This window comes from Myripristis murdjan, chromosome 13 (assembly GCF_902150065.1).
Source record: "Myripristis murdjan chromosome 13, fMyrMur1.1, whole genome shotgun sequence".
NCBI classification, from domain to species: Eukaryota; Metazoa; Chordata; class Actinopteri; order Holocentriformes; family Holocentridae; genus Myripristis; species Myripristis murdjan.
The window spans coordinates 712,694-730,004 of NC_043992.1; the positions used below are offsets into that span (position 1 = coordinate 712,694).

Genomic DNA, 17,311 nt, shown 5'->3' on the forward strand with positions numbered 1-17,311 from the left:
GACGTCGGGCCATGCGTGTGTCGTATTTCAACGTGATGACGTACATCGCTTGAGTGCGTTGTAATGTGTAATGTGAGCCCCGCCTCCCCTCAATCAAATCTCACTCCAAGGTTTTTTGAAAGGTTGGCAGCTCTGTGGTTGTGGTGGTGGGGCGGAAAGTGTGTATAACTGTATTTTTTCTTAATTTAATGTGTATTTACATTTTTAAAATACTTTAATGAATCATTTTAATATTTTTATTAGGAATGAGCTGGATACTCAGCTGAAACGAGTATCTGGTACGGATATAGCACTTTTGCCGAGTTTCAGTATGATCCGAGTAATATGAGTCAATATCTGTGCTCGTGATGAATGAAAATCTTCATTAGGTAGCTGAGTGTGTCCACGTTGTGTGATAGGCCAGTCACACACAGCGACCCTCCCCTACCTCGTGTGCCCCACTCACACACACACACACACACACACAGGGGCAACCTCAGCTGTCACTCCCTCAGGTGTGACAGCTCACGTCACGTCTCTCTTCAGTAGCGGTCAGTTTTTTTCCAGCTCGCTCTTCCCTCGGTCTGTAATCACTGATAGTCAGTAGAGTTTCTGCTAAACTTGGTTGGTAACAGACGCTCTGCTTTTGAGCAGAGTTCGGGTTAGGGTTAGGGCTGAATGTGACTGGCATAGCATCTCTCACTGCAGACACAGCACTTTTTTTTTTTTTTTTTTTTTTACCGTCTGCTCCCTCTTACCGGCTGGTTTCTAGTATAAAGTAAGTTGGAAAACTTTGCTCGTACCGGACGCGGTACAGAGCAGTCTTAACACATACACACCACGTACACACATACATTCAGTGGCGGTTCTGCCCATGTTGCTGCCCTAGGCGAAATTACTGCCTTGCGCCCTTCCGTGTAACTACTCCTACCGCATCAGGCGGGCCGGCCTCGGCACCGGCCTGATGCCGACCGGTGCCACACCCAACCGGTCAGGTCTGCCGGATCTGACAGGAGAGCAGCGCACACAGACTGCCATATATAGCCTACCTTTCATTATAAATCAACTTTTGTTCATATGCGGCTGCAGCAGCACAACAGACAATGACACAGACAACATGATTGATTACACTGGGTTACAAAAAAATTTTTTTGCAAGTTGTCTAGGTTTTTTCAACTGAATTAGGACCATTTTCCACCACTAAATCCAAAAATGACATCTATTTTTCTCAATCAGGTCAGGTTTTTTTGCTAATTTGATTTTGAAAAATTTGATCTTCTCACAAAATTGATTACATTTTTGTGACTTTATCAGTTGATTTTTTATATAGTTCTCACCCAAAATAGGTTTTAAGAGAAAAAAAATCATTTTCTAACAGGATGTATTTATTAAGTGTTACAAACTTTAATTCCTGTAAATTGAATAACAGACATTGATAAAGGTAAGTACATGTAAATTCAACATTAAGTCGTCATTGTGCAAAATTCAGGGCATGAACTTTCGTTTCTTCGAACCCCTTGAATGCTCAGCAGCAGGGATGTCTCTCTTCAGAGTCCAGCAGTAATCAGCCATCATGACTGCATCCCAGCGTCCCTGATACCTGGCCTCCATCTCTTTTATGTCCTGATGGAATCTCTCTCCCTGCTCATCACTCATTGATCCCAGATTCTCAGGAAACCGATCCATATGTGAGAATAAGTAATGCATTTTGATGCTCATGTTGCATCCAAGGTTTCTGAAAGCAGTCAGCATATTGGTGACAAGGTCTGCATAGTTCCTGGCCTTGTTGTTGCCAAGAAGGTTCTTCATGACCAGAACAAAAGCCTTCCATGCTTCCAGTTCCACTTCGTTCATTGAGTTTTCAAACTGAGGATCTCTGATGAGCTGACGGATTTGAGGACCATCAAAGATGCCAGCTTTCAACTTCTCTATGGTTAATCCTGGAAAAGCATGGCACAAGTAGGCGAAGCAGCCACCATCCTTATCTAGAGCTTTGGTGAACTGTTTGATCAAGCCGAGCTTTATGTGCAGTGGTGGGAAGAGAATCTTGTCTCTGTCTACCAGAGGAATGTTGATGACATTCTTTGCTCTGCAAGGCACCAGTTCCTGCCGCACCGGCCAGTCCTTCTTTGTATAATGCTGAGTGGTGTCCCTACTATCCCACATACACAGAAAGCATGGGTACTTGGTGAAGCCGGACTGTTGCCCCAACAAAAAATTTACCATCTTCTACCATTAATCATAAATTGGCAAAAGTAAAATCTTCAGAATTTGTTTATTGCAAGAAATATGAAAGAATTTTGTATCATATGACGTGAAAATGCCCATAAATGTAAGCAAAAATGTTAAAAAGCCAATATGTAGCATAGTTCAGAAAGTTGACCTGATTGAGCAAAACCAATGTGATTTTTGGATTCAGCACACCAAAATTATCCTAAATCAGCTCAAAAAACTTAAACAATAAATTTGTTGTTGACCAGTGTTATTGATTGCGCAATGCGGCCATTCACCGGGGCATCAGGCGAGCCTGCATACTGGTTTACATATGCAAGTACAATACATGAGTATTTGGTTAGACCCCCAGTATTAGACAAGGGCGTTTTTTCAGGGCATTTTCAATGGAAAAAATATCGTCTTATATTCGGATGAATACGGTAATAGAAAACTGATTTGCCGCGCTGATTTATTTTTACAACAGACAAAGTATAATATTATTTTGATTTTATTTTGGCTGCATGCACTGAGAGTCAGACACTTTCTCACTGTAGTTCATAAAAAATAAATATAGTAGTAGTATAAATATTACAAATTAAGCTATATATCTATATAAATATAAATATATCTACAGTACAGGCCAAAAGTTTGGACACACCTTCTCATTCAATGCGTTTTCTTTATTTTCATGACTATTTACATTGTAGATTCTCACTGAAGGAATCAAAACTATGAATGAACACGTGGAGTTATGTACTTAACAAAAAAAGATGAAATAACTGAAAACATGTTTTATATTCTAGTTTCTTCAAAATAGCCACCCTTTGCTCTGATTACTGCTTTGCACACTCTTGGCATTCTCTCGATGAGCTTCAAGAGGTAGTCACCTGAAATGGTTTTCACTTCACAGGTGTGCCTTATCAGGGTTAATTAGTGGAATTTCTTGCTTTATCAATGGGGTTGGGACCATCAGTTGTGTTGTGCAGAAGTCAGGTTACTACACAGCCGACAGCCCTATTGGACAACTGTTAAAATTCATATTATGGCAAGAACCAATCAGCTAACCAAAGAAAAACGAGTGGCCATCATTACTTTAAGAAATGAAGGTCAGTCAGTCCGGAAAATTGCAAAAACTTAAAATGTGTCCCCAAGTGGAGTTGCAAAAACCATCAAGCCCTACAACCAAACTGGCACACATGAGGACCGACCCAGGAAAGGAAGACCAAGAGTCACCTCTGCTGCTGAGGATAAGTTCATCCGAGTCACCAGCCTCAGAAATCACAAGTTAACAGCAGCTCAGATCAGAGACCAGATAAATGCCACACAGAGTTCTAGCAGCAGGCCCATCTCTAGAACAACTGTTAAGAGGAGACTGCACGAATCAGGCCTTCATGGTCAAATAGCTGCTAGGAAACCACTGCTAAGGAGAGGCAACAAGCAGAAGAGATTTGTTTGGGCCAAGAAACACAAGGAATGGACATTAGACCAGTGGAAATCTGTGCTTTGGTCTGATGAGTCCAAATTTGAGATCTTTGGTTCCAACCGCCGTGTCTTTGTGAGACGCAGAAAAGGTGAACGGATGGATTCCACATGCCTGGTTCCCACTGTGAAGCATGGAGGAGGAGGTGTGATGGTGTGGGGGTGTTTTGCTGGTGACACTGTTGGGGATTTATTCAAAATTGAAGGCACACTGAACCAGCATGGCTACCACAGCATCCTGCAGCGGCATGCAATCCCATCCAGTTTGCGTTTAGTTGGACCATCATTTATTTTTCAACAGGACAATGAGCCCAAACACACCTCCAGGCTGTGTAAGGGCTATTTGACCAAGAAGGAGAGTGATGGAGTGCTGCGGCAGATGACCTGGCCTCCACAGTCACCGGACCTGAACCCAATCCAGATGGTTTGGGGTGAGCTGGACCACAGAGTGAAGGCAAAGGGGCCAACAAGTGCTAAACACCTCTGGGAACTCCTTCAAGACTGTTGGAAAACCATTTCAGGTGACTACCTCTTGAAGCTCATCGAGAGAATGCCAAGAGTGTGCAAAGCAGTAATCAGAGCAAAGGGTGGCTATTTTGAAGAAACTAGAATAAAAAACATGTTTTCAGTTATTTCACCTTTTTTTGTTAAGTACATAACTCCACATGTGTTCATTCATAGTTTTGATTCCTTCAGTTAGAATCTACAATGTAAATAGTCATGAAAATAAAGAAAACGCATTGAATGAGAAGGTGTGTCCAAACTTTTGGCCTGTACTGTATATCTATTTATCTATATATAGATAGATATAGATATATAGATAGATATATATATACACTCTCTCTCTAGTACTTCATAATTGCCCACTGCATGTGTTGTATTCATTGATGCACTTAAGAATATTCATGTTCTGTGTTTATTAAAAAAACGTGTTCTGTAAATAGTTTGTCTACCATTGTGATCAAAAACATTGATCTGAAGCTTCTGAGGCTGTTCTGTAAATAGTTTCCCAATGAACAATAAATATAGCAACTTCTGATCAACCCGTATCAATTTCAGGCTTAAAATAACCTACTGGTTAAGCCCCACCATTTCCGGTCAAACTCGGCCAACTTCTGGGTTAAGCCGCGCCCACTTCCGGTTTCGGCCCCGCCCACTCCGAGTACAGATACGGATACGGATAATGTAGATGGTTAAACAGATACAGATACAGATAGTGGTGTACTCGCTCATCCCTAATTTTTATTCATTTTAACAAATCAAATGCCTGCTATGGCCACTAGGGGGCGATTTTGTGATGGCCCAATATCCAGATTTGTTTGAAATATATCCACCAACACATCTACCAAATTTTATGCTTTTATCACAAAATGAACGATTGTTGTGATATATTGAGGTAAGCCACCCCACTATATATAGATATAGATATGTATATGTGTGTGTGTGTGTGTGTGTGTGTGTGTATGTATATGTATATACATATACATATATATACACTCCTGATCAAAATTTTAAGACCAGTTGAGAAATTGCAAGAATTTACATTTTGCACTGTTGGATCTTAACCCTCCTATTCTGTTCATTTTGGGCTAACACTCATGAGGTTCCCGGTCACATGTGACCGGTAACATTATATTTGATTATAAATCCACTATGATACATATTATCACCTAATGTTGTGTTAGATCTTTTTATCAACTTCTGCTCTTGTGAAAATGACAAGTTTTGAACTTCTATTTGCTATGTATGTGCTGTAGGCCTAATTTACCTGAGATCATACCATTCGTTTTTTAGGGAAAAAAAACATTATATAGATATTATTTTGACTATAACAAATACTCAGATGAAACATATTGTAGTATTTATCACAGAGTACTTCATTTCAATGTTTTCCAAGGACACTGTTTTGAAACATTTCAATTTTCTAAATAGTGGCAAAAAAATAGCATCATTTGTGTTCCCGTCAGCATTGACCACTATGATTTAGCTAGTCATCCTCATGACATTTTCACATGGAAGCTGACCGTTCCTCTCAGGTGGGGATGAGGTCCAGGAAAAATGACCATTTTTGGACCGAAAGGTGACCACAACTTCAGCTGGGTCTTCTTCCTGACACCTGACACCTGACACCTGTCAGGTGTCAGGTGACAGGTGTTGGCAGTTCCCGTGGTAGGTTCCCGTGAGGGTTGCCATGGAAGCCAAAAAAGGGCAAAGTTGTGTGTGTCTGTGTGTGTCTGTGTCCATGTGTGTGTGTGTGTGTGTGTGTGTGTGTGTGTGTGTGTGCCTGCTCAAAGACACCTACATGTTGGGGTGTGGGAAAGAAGTCTGAGAGATACTTTCCCGTGGGGGTTGCCATGGAAGCCAGAAAGGGGTATAAGGTGTGTGTGTGTGTGTGTGTGTGTGTGTGTGTGGTGTGTGTGTGTGTGTGTGTGTGTGTGTGTGTGTGTGTGTGTGTGTGTGTGTGTGTGTGTGCCTGCTCAAAGACACCTACATGTTGGGGTGTGGGAAAGAAGTCTGAGAAATACTTTCCCGTGGGGGTTGCCATGGAAGCCAGAAAGGGTTATAAGGTGTGTGTGTGTGTGTATGTGTGTGTGTGTGTGTGTGTGTGCCTGCTCAAAGACACCTACATGTTGGGGTGTGGGAAAGAAGTCTGAGAGATACTTTCCTGTGGGGGTTGCCATGGAAGCCAGAAAGGGGTATAAGGTGTGTGTGTGTGTGTGTGTGTGTGTGTGTTCACACACATCTGTGTCTGCTCAAAGACACCTGCATGTTGGGGTGTGGGAAAGGAGTGTGGGAATGTGTTTAACTCTATTTTATACACTAATTGTAGTCTTACCCATTCATTTCTAATGACCGGTCATTTGTGACCGGGAACACGATGGGTGTATACAAGTTAAATAAAACATTCAAAAATTAATAAAAATTCTCCAAATTTATTTTATGTGTTCAGATGCCATGTGTGAACAAAGTCATGGAACCTCATGACAAACAGATGAAATTAACTGCATTTTTTGGAGAGAAAACTTGTGCACCGGTCAGATTTGACCGCGAACACGACAGGAGGGTTAAGAAGGTTCTAAGTAGAACTTCGAAATGCAAAAAGAAGAAATGGGAGTGAGACAAAAAAAAAAAAAAAAAAAGCTGTTCATCAGCTGATCAAAAGTTTAAGACCACAGACTTTAAAAGCCCAAATCTTGGCAAAAATGTGGATTCAGTGTCATTTTCTGTCAGGTATCCACACTGTCATGACCTTCTGATGGCAAAAGCAAAAAAGCTTTCTCTCCTTGAACGCGGTCAGATTGTTGAGCTGCATAAGCATGTTTTTTCACACCTTGTTTTGACTTCTAGTTTAGTTTTAGTTTATTAAAATGATCTTGGTGATATCTCATATCTAATATAACGACAGTTCACTAATATGTTAAAAAGCTGGTAAAACACACAGACACACACACACACTGACCTGGTCTCGTATGGAGTGGCAGCGTCCATACTCGGTCTCAGTGGTGAAGGACACACAGCCCACCAGCTTGGTGCCCGTCAGTGTGGTGACACCATCATCATACACAGCCAACACACACAGCTCATAGTCTCGCGATGATGCCAGGTCACTTAGCAGGAAGTACTTGTGATTAGCCGGGATCATCCTGGGAGGGAAGGAAAAGAAAGGAAGAAGAAAGAGAGGGAGAAAAAGAGAGAGAAATAGAGGGAATGGTTTATCTTGTACCCAGTTTCTTGATGGGTGGAGTTGAGGAGAAATACAAGAATAACGTTTTGTATTTATGAGTGTTTTCTTTCAATAGAAGATACTGACAGCAACAACCAGAGGAGATGGCATCAGTCACTCTGGACCTTAGAAGTAAACTGTAGTAACCGCGCTGTCAAATTGAAGTGAAGGAGGAAACCCTGCAGAGCCCAGAGAAACTGGTCTGAACATGCTGGCTGTGAATGCAGCCTTAATCAAGGAATGAGCTGCTTCTCAAAGTCTCAGCTGCAGCCGAAGAAAAGCTCCTTGACTGTACTGCACTACAAAGGCTATGAAAAATATGAAGGTTTCCCCTTTCAAATGGTCAACCAAGACTGCATATGTGTGCCACATATATTGTTGGAAATGTAAGTGTTGATATTCACATTCTCAGCGTGATGAGGAACACGGTCATATGCCTTGGGCTTTCAAAGGAGGGGAACTGACTCATAACTACATTATGATATTATACATTTTAACTTAAATTTAAAGCCTCCCCACCAGTCATTTATTAAGCTAAGATTAAATAATCTCTGTTCATCAATATTACATATTTAGAAGCTTCTTCCATGAAAAAAACATCCCTTTGCCTTAAATGTAACTCTAAACTTTGCCCTAATTATAAATGTGCAGATCGATGAATATACAAATAGTGGAGGATTGTGAAAACACCTCGCTAGTGACAAACTTTGCACAGATAGTCACTATAGTCACTGCAGTCAAGGTCACACATTTTAGGGGACATAAAGATAAATAAAACACATATTGGAGCAGAGGGGGACTTTTAGGATGAATTCCACCAGAGCAGTAACATCATCTGTTAACAGAAAGCACAAAGCAGCACTACTGAAACAGGGGAGAAAGTTGAAGGGAACAGACATTTACATGAATGAGCATCTGACAAAAAGGAACGCAGACATCGCCAGGGAAGCACGCTACCTGAGGAAGCAGAGGAAAATACAATCTACATGGACTGCAAACTGCAAAATCTTCATCAAACTGAATGGATCACCTGAAGATGCACGCGTTTAATCCCACCAGCAACAATTGTTGCCAGTAATGTTTTTAAACTTCTGGAAGCTCTAAGAGTCTTGTTTTGGCTTTAGGTGCCTAATGCAAGTTTTAAAATGAAAAAATATCTTGGGCCCTATCTTGCGCCAGACTCCCTAAACCCGCTATTTGCGGATTTAGGATTTAGGAAGAGGCGTTCCCCCGTAAAAGTTGCTATCTTGTGCACCTCCCGCTATCCGCAAAACACCTGCGCTACCCGCTATATTATGCATAGGCATGTTTTGGGCGTTACGCCAGTTAAACCAATCAGTGTGCCAGGTGCCATTGCCTTTAAGGGCAGGCTGTGCTATCCTAAATCCTAAATCCTAAACCCGTGATGGAGAGAGGGAGGTAGATTTTCTCAGGGCTTCTACTGAGGCTAAAGCAAGTTGGCTTTATATATATTATATATTATATTATAGGCGAGTTAATTCGGGAGGGGGAGCCACATGTGTCCAAGTGGACGTGTCACAAGGTTGTACTGATTGAGTAAAATCCCCGGGTCACACCACACACACACAAGAGGCAGAGGTGGAACTATGTGTAAACTAATTTATTGACAAGGTAGATGGGGCAAATAAAATATTAAAAATAAAAATATAGCACAGCTGCTGGCTTATGATAAAAGCAATAAAACGTGCTGGCGTAAGTGTCCAATTAAAACAGCCTTTCCTCTAAACAGTCTATATGAGTAATATACTCAGTCCATTCCGGCGGCGTCCCGGTATCAGTCCGACCGTGTGTGTGGCGAGGCTCCGTCGGGGCGCGCATTGAAGCCGCCTGGGCGCGCTCTCCTAACAGCCCAAACTTTAGGGATAGCGGATAGCGGGTGGTCAGGACCACCCGCTATCCGCTATCCCTAAAGTGTGTGCGCAAGATAGCAATTTTAGGGATAGTGCATGAAACACGCCCACGGACACACCTCCAGGCACAAATGACGGAGTCGGCATAACGGATAGCGGGTAGCGTGGGCGCAAGATACCGTTTAGGGATAGAGGAAGTTCCTAAATCCACAATTTGCGGGTAGCGGGTCGTGGCAGCGGGTAGCGGGTGGCACAAGATAGGGCCCTATATGCCAACTTCCACAACATAAAAGATTATCTAGGTCAATTCAAGAAGCCTTTTAAAATAATAGCTATTTCAGAGACTTGGATCAGCACCGAGAAGGGTGCAGATTTTTAACTGAATGGTTATGAATTGTCATATGTGAACCGAAGCAACAAGAGTGGAGGTGGTGTGGCTCTGTACGTAGATAAAAACTACAAAGTGGTTGAAACATGACAGTAGTGGTTAATGACTTGTGTGAATGTATTACTATTGAACTATGTGTTGAAAAAAGAAGAATGTAATCATCAGCTGCAATTACAGAGCTCCAGGATCCAGTATTGAAATGTTCAAAAAATGGATGGAAAAGAACTATGCTAACACAATACAAAAAGTGGCATTCATTTGTGGTGACTTCAACGTTGATCTGTTGAATCCAAATAATCATAGAATGACTGACGAGTTCATCAACACAATGTAAAGCATCAGCTTGTATCCCTAGACCAAGCAGAATCACTACTCACAGTGCCACACTAATAAACAACAGATTTACAAATGTTATAGAGGACAATACAATAAGTGGCTTCCATATAAATGATATAACTGACCATTTGTCAGTCTTTGTAGTGTATGACAGTGACTACAAAAAGGAAAATGATGACATCATAGAGAACTATAAGCGACATAGCAAATGGGTCATTTTTAGATGTATTTATATCATTATATAACAAAAACTGTCCAATTAAACAATATAGGAACAAGCAAAAACATTCTGCTAATCCATGGATAACAAAGGGTTTACAAAATGCCTGCAAAAAGAAAAACACTCTGTATAGAGAATTTTTTAAATATAGAACTGATGAGTCAGAAAAGAAATATGAAACATATAAAAATAAAATGACCAATATCATTAGAAAATGTAAGAAGGAATATTATTAAAAAATTATTAGATCAACGGTATATGGGGTGTATTAAACAATATGATTAGAACAATATTATAATATATATAACAATATAATTAGAAATGGATCGAGAAACCCAAGCTATCCTCAGTATTTTATTGATAAGGATGTCACTATCAATAATATGAACGATGTAGCTAGTGGTTTTAATAATTATTTTGCAAATGTGGGACCAGATTTGGCAAAAAAAAAAAAATCGCTGATCCTGACACAATTGTAAAGGGTCAAGTGGTTGATCTGACAGATAATAATCCTAACTCAATGTTTCTTAGAACAGTTTAAGAGAGGGAAATAATTGATATCGTAAACAAATAGTACAAATATTCTACTGATTACAATGAAATTGATATGTCAATACTCAAAAAAGTCATCATGGGCATTGCAAAACCACTAACTCACATCTGTAATCTGTCATTTAAATCTGGTAAATTTCCAAACAAAGTGAAAATAGCAAAGGTCATACCACAACTGGAACTGGACACAACTTTACCTACTTTTTTTTTTTTTTTTTAATGCTGATCTGGATTATTCTGTCATTCAGAAGCATCAACTAATATCTGACAGCCAATATAGTTTTAGAAAAAATAGATCAGCTACGCTGGCACTGATAGAATTAATAGAAAATATAACTCACAGTATAGACAAAAAAAGATATGCAGTGGGAGTATTCATAGACCTCTAGAAGGCCTTCGATACCATTGATCACAACATATTAATTGAAAAATTAGAAAGATATGGTATCAGAGGAATGGTGCTGAATTGGCTGAGAAGCTACTTAAGCAACAGGCAGCAATTTGTAAAAATGGGTGTCTGCAAGTCCCACAGGGGTTAATTTTAGGCCCAATACTCTTCAACTTACAGTATATATAAATGACATATGCAGAGTGTTGAATCTTTTGAAATTTTTATTATTTGCAGATGACACAAATATTTTATGTTCTCATGAGAATTTACAGCAGCTTCTGGGGATGATCACAAAAGAATTAATCAAACTGAAAAGATGGTTTGATAGAAATAAATTATCATTAAATTTGAACAAGACAAAGATGATGTTAAGGTACAGAAAGGAAGGGGTGGGGGTGAATGCTTCAGGAGCTCAGTGTTTAAAATGTTTGAAAACAATGAACTCAGGTGCTCTTCAAGGGGAAAAAAAGTCCAGAAACCAGTTAAGAGGAAGCTGCTGACTGCAGCACATGTGCTGACTGCAGCACACATTTCAGCAAGACAGTCAGTTTCCTCTTAACTGGTTCAAAGATGATGTAAATAACATCATCTTTGAACCAGTTAAGAGGAAACTGACTGGTTCAACTGTAAAAATAGATACCAAAGTAAAAGTAAGTACTGATAATGTCACAGTTGAAAGAGTCTATGAAAAAAAATTTCTGGGTGTGATTCTGGATCACCGAATCTGTTGGAAATCTCACATTAAGTACATACAATCAAAACTGGCCAGGAACATTGCAATCATGGGAAAGTCCAAACTTATCCTCAATCAAAAATCATTGTACATTCTTTATTGTTGACTTGTTCTGCCATACTTATTGTGTTGAAGTATGGGGGAACACCAATAAAAGCAACGCTACAGCCACTATGCACATTACAAAAAAGAGCCATCAGAATAATTAATAATGTAGGATTCTTAGAACACACAAATTCACTCTTATTAAAACTACAGGCCTTGAAGCACAAATCATGTATAAAACAAGACATAATCTACTACCAGCCAATATTCAAAAATTGTTTCTTGACAGAGAGGGGGGGTATATGAACTAAGGGGACATTATAACTTCAAGAAACCTTGCACAAGAACCACCATGAAGAGTATGTGCATTTCTGTCTGTGGGGTGAATTTATGGAATGGTCTAGGGATTGCTATAAAACAAAGCACAAACATTATCCAATTCAAGAAGATGTACAAGTACAGTATCATTGATGAAGTACAGGGCGGAGTAGGTTTTGCCTTGAGTGTGACACTGGATGAGTTTTAGGCAGTGCAGCATCATCTGTGGATTTAGGTAACTATAAATAGGATGTTCGATAAAATAAAAAATCATGTAAATGAATGAATAGTTGAGAAGGGGTAGGAAATAATAAGTTTACACTTCCTCCTACTCCTTTTCGAACATGTATCATATAATTTGTGGCATTACTGTTTGTCTGTTGTACAGCCTTAGTTATTCAGCTTGCTTGTTGCAAAATCTCTTTTGTTTTTGCTTAATTTGTTTGTTAATTTTTCACTTTGTTTTTATTTATTTTTTACATGTTCGAAATAAATAAATAAATTTCTGCTGTTTTTTTTCCCTATGTTTTTTTTTTTTTTTTTTCCAAATTGACTTATATTTCCTGTGTATGTGTCACAGGGCAGAAGTGTGTTTTATGGTTTTATTTTGTAGTGCTTATGCATGCTTATGTTTTTATTATTTATGCATGATTTTATTTGAATTTGGTATTTGCTGTGTTTTTATCCTTGGTTTTATTTGGATGTTTTATGACACACTTCTGGCCTTGATGGGCACCTTAATTGATATCACCTGCACGTGTAAGCTTTTAGATTGACAGCTTAGTTCAGCCACTGGGGAAGGAGAACGGGACTCCCGAAAACCCAAAAACTTCCAGTTTCGGCTCCGCCCACTCCGAGTATGGATACGGAGTATGGATACGTGTGCCGATCTGGCCGATCGGCACACATATGTATCGGCCGATCTGGCCGAGTCCAAGCCAAATTTCCCCCTAGGGGGACAATAAAGTATCTATCTATCTATCCACCCATCCATTTCTGGTTTAGGCCTCGCCCACTTCGAGTACGGCTACGGAACATTTAATGTAGATGGTTGAACAGATACAGATACAGATACAGATACAGATAGTGGTGTACTCGCTCATCCCTAGTCACAAGGATCATCAAAGATGTGCTCCTGCACTCTGGCTTCTGATCACGTCAATACGAATTGACCTCGAAGTCAGCAAAGCAAAATGTTGACACAGCAAAGGAAAATATCTCCTGGCTACATCTACAGTATCTAGTTGTTACATTACATTATTACATTACATTATTTGAACAAAATAACAGGAATTTCAGAGGGTTTCAGAGGGTGACTGTTCTTTTCAGTAATTATAATCAGAAATACCTGTGTTTACTGCATTTACTTTGCCTCAGTGGCTGCTTTGAAAAAAGTCTATAATAATCAAAGCTGGCTGGGTCATTTAAAAGTGGTGCTTCAGGAAAACAAGACATCAGGACAGGAGACGCTACGGCTTCATTGCCCCCCCCATGTGTGTGCATGTGCGTGCGTGTGTGTGTGGATGTTTCAGAAAGAGAGAGAACAAATACTGGAGAAAAAAAAATGCCTCAGTACGAGTCTATAACCAGTTGTGTGCTTATGCCTGGGGGAAAGCGCATTGTGAATCTGTAGTGTTTTCTGCTTGGGGTGTGTGTATGTGTGTGTGTGTGTGTGTGTGTGTGAGCATGCGTGTGTGCATGCATGCATGAGTGCTTGTGAGTGAGTGTGTGTGTGTGTGTGTGTGTGTGTGTGTGTGCGTGTGTGTGCGTGTGTGTGTGTCAGCCAGTCTATTATAGAGGTATGGTCTATAAGTGCTGCAGCTTACTAGGTCAGACTGTGGGTCAAATGAATGCCTAAGGCTTGTACTGCTGCTACAACACACACACACACGCTCAGGAAATGTACAGTTACTTTTACTGCCTGTGGCCTTTGTTGTTGCTTTAAGTAAGTCATGATTTGGCCTGAGGCTGCTTCACTGACATGCACACACACTCATGCACACACTAAACAGTCAGAGAAGCTACAGGAACATGGATGCCACTTTTTCACACAGCTTCCATCACCATTTTGGTCCTTTCTGGTCTTTTTCATTTTGAAAAGACAACACTAACACGCAGATTATTAAGAGTTTTGGGGGCTTTTTCATGAACAAAATATGACAAACAGCATCCATCCTTAATTACGATGCCACTGCATGTCATGTTTGCACTGGTGAACTGCGAGAGAAGTGGCACTGCTCAAAATTGTGTGTAACCAACCTTTGAGAAATAAACCAAATCACAATGTTTGTTTACAATAAGTTCCGAGTAGAAAACTTCTGCCTCACATACACTACCAGTCAAAAGTTTGGACACATCTTCTCATTTAATGTTTTTTCTTTATTTTCATGACTATTTACATTGTAGATTCTCACTGAAGGCATCAAAACTATGAATGAACACATGGAATCATGTAGTAAACCAAAAAGTGTGAAATAACTCAAAACATGTTTTATATTTTAGATTCTTCAAAATAGCCACCCTTTGCTTTGATTACTGCTTTGCACACTTGCCATTCTCTTGATGAGCTTCATGAGGTAGTCACCTGAAATGGTTTTCCAACAGTCTTAAAGGAGTTCCCAGAGGTGTTTAGCACTTGTTGGCCCTTTTGCCTTCACTCTGCGGTCCATCTCACCCCAAACCATCTCGATTGGGTTTAGGTCAGGCGACTGTGGAGGCAAGGTCATCTGGCGCAGCACTCCATCACTCTCCTTCTTGGTCAAATAGCCCTTACACAGCCTGGAGGTGTGTTTGGGCTCATTGTCCTGTTGAAAAATAAATGATGGTCCAACTAAACGCAAACCAGATGGGATGGCATGTCGCTGCAGGATGCTGTGGTAGCCATGCTGGTTCAGTGTGCCTTCAATTTTGAATAAATCCCCAACAGTGTCACCAGTCTCGCGCAGTCTCCTCTGCACAGTTGAAGTAGAGATGTGTCTGCCACTAGAACTCTGTGTGGCATTTATCTGGTCTCTGATCTGAGCTGCTGTTAACTTGCGATTTCTGAGGCTGGTGACTCGGTTGAACTTATCTTCAGCAGCAGAGGTGACTCTTGGTCTTCCTTTCCTGGGACAGTCCTCATGTGAGCCAGTTTGGTCGTAGCGCATGATGGTTTTTGCGACTGCACTTGGGGACACATTCAAAGGTTTTGCAATTTTCCAGACTGACTGACTTTCAGTTCTTAAAGTAATGATGGACTGTTGTTTCTCTTTACTTAGCTGATTGGTTCTTGCCATAATATGAATTCTAACAGTTGTCAAATATGGCTATCAGCTGTGTACCAACCTGACTTCTACACAACACAACTGATGGTTCCAATCCCATTAAGAAAGCAAGAAATTCCACAAATGAACCCTGACAAGGCTCACCTGTGAAGTGAAAACCATTTCAGGTGACTACATCATGAACCTCATTGAGAGAAGGCCAAGGGTTTGCAGCGCTGTCAACAAAGCAAACCTTGAGGAATCTAAAATATAAAACATATTTAGAGTTATTTAACATTTTTTTCTTTGCTACATAATTCCATATATCTTGCTTCATATATTTGATGTCTTCAGTATGTATCTACAATGTAGAAAGTAGTAAAAATAAAGAAAAAACATTGAATGAGAAGGTGTGTCCAAACTTTTGACTGGTAGTGTGCATGTAAATTCAATGGCACGGAGCAAATGAAGCCTAAAAAACAAGTAACAGCTGTCATATAGTTCAGCTAAAAAAGAAAAGGTGAAATCTTGTTGTGTTTGGGGGTGTTTTTTGCAGCACCTTTGGTTATCTGTATTTCAGTTTCACCTGGTGCATACATTCAGTTACCAGCATGCATTAAATGCCAGGTTTGTGCTGATCTTGGTCACACTGAGACCATATCTCAGTTGTGCGGTGACATAAAATGACATAATATGGATACTGCAAGCATTAATTGTGTCATTAATTCAGCACACAAAATGCAATGGCTTCCTTTTCATATGAGGCATACAAAGAAGTACATTTCATTTCCTCATTTGAAAGTGATTCAGTCATAGTAAAAAGACCTCAGAGGTGTTGGCTGTGTTCTAAGGACCAGGTTCCTGCTAGACCATGAGCACATTTACATGCAAACCTTATTCCTGTATTAACCGGAATATTCGCAATATTCCGGTTGCGCAAGTGTCATGTAAACACGCACCGAACCCGATTAAGGTCATATTCCGGTTGGAGAGAATTCCGAATAAGCCCCCTGGAATATTCCTGTTCCAACCGGAATATTGGGGCTTGTAAACACCTTAGTCGGAAAACTCCCCGAACCGGAATATTCAGTCACGACTGCGCATGCTCGACTCACAAGGAATTCTCTGGCGTCTTTGTTGCTATGGTTACCTGCAAGTGGGGAAAACGGCAGGGCGAACAGCAGCAAGAGCCAGGAGACTGCAGTCCGCCTTCAGCTAATGAAAGACTTAAATATCACGGAGTATATCGATGGGAGAAAACATAGAAATAGCGACAGAAGAAGAAGAAAAAGAAAAAGAAGACGAGGAAGAAGACTTCTTCGTCTGTTTTTCCGGCAGACCAGACGCCTATACGCGTACTGCTGCCCCCCGCGGCTGAGTGTCGCATTACGTCAGAGAGTGGAATACGCCGAAACACGGGGGCATGCCAAGTAACATGTAAACGGAATATTCCAGTTGCCGCGGCGCAGTTACCTTAACCGGAATATTGAGCCGAACCGGAATATGGTGTGCATGTAAACGTACTCCATAAGATATTTGTGGATAAAGCTCCATCTGCCCTGCGCTGTCCTCAACACAAGTAACAACACCATAGAACTTGATTCTTGGTATTTGCACGACATATATTTTAGAAATGTTTCCTTGTGCTCCCGATCACACAGGCTGTCTACAATTTCTTAAACTGACCAATTTCCAGACATTTTCCTCTCCAAAGCGTTTAGGAAGAATTTGTGAAATCAGCAGATCTCTATCTGTCTGTCTCTGGTTCTTATTTATACACAGAAGTGTTTTTGTCACACAGCTATACCAGCTTGACATG

General features: G+C 40.5%; 1 protein-coding gene across 1 annotated transcript in view; it reads right to left on the reverse strand.

Annotated features, from left to right (window-relative positions):
- Positions 1–17,311, reverse strand: part of LOC115370000 (leucine-rich repeat and fibronectin type III domain-containing protein 1-like protein) — a 400,907-nt gene that overhangs the window by 30,816 nt on the left and 352,780 nt on the right. The window contains exon 9 of the mRNA XM_030066775.1: positions 7,133–7,316. Within this exon, the coding sequence (XP_029922635.1) occupies positions 7,133–7,316 (184 nt within the window). The remainder of the gene's footprint in view (positions 1–7,132; positions 7,317–17,311) is intronic.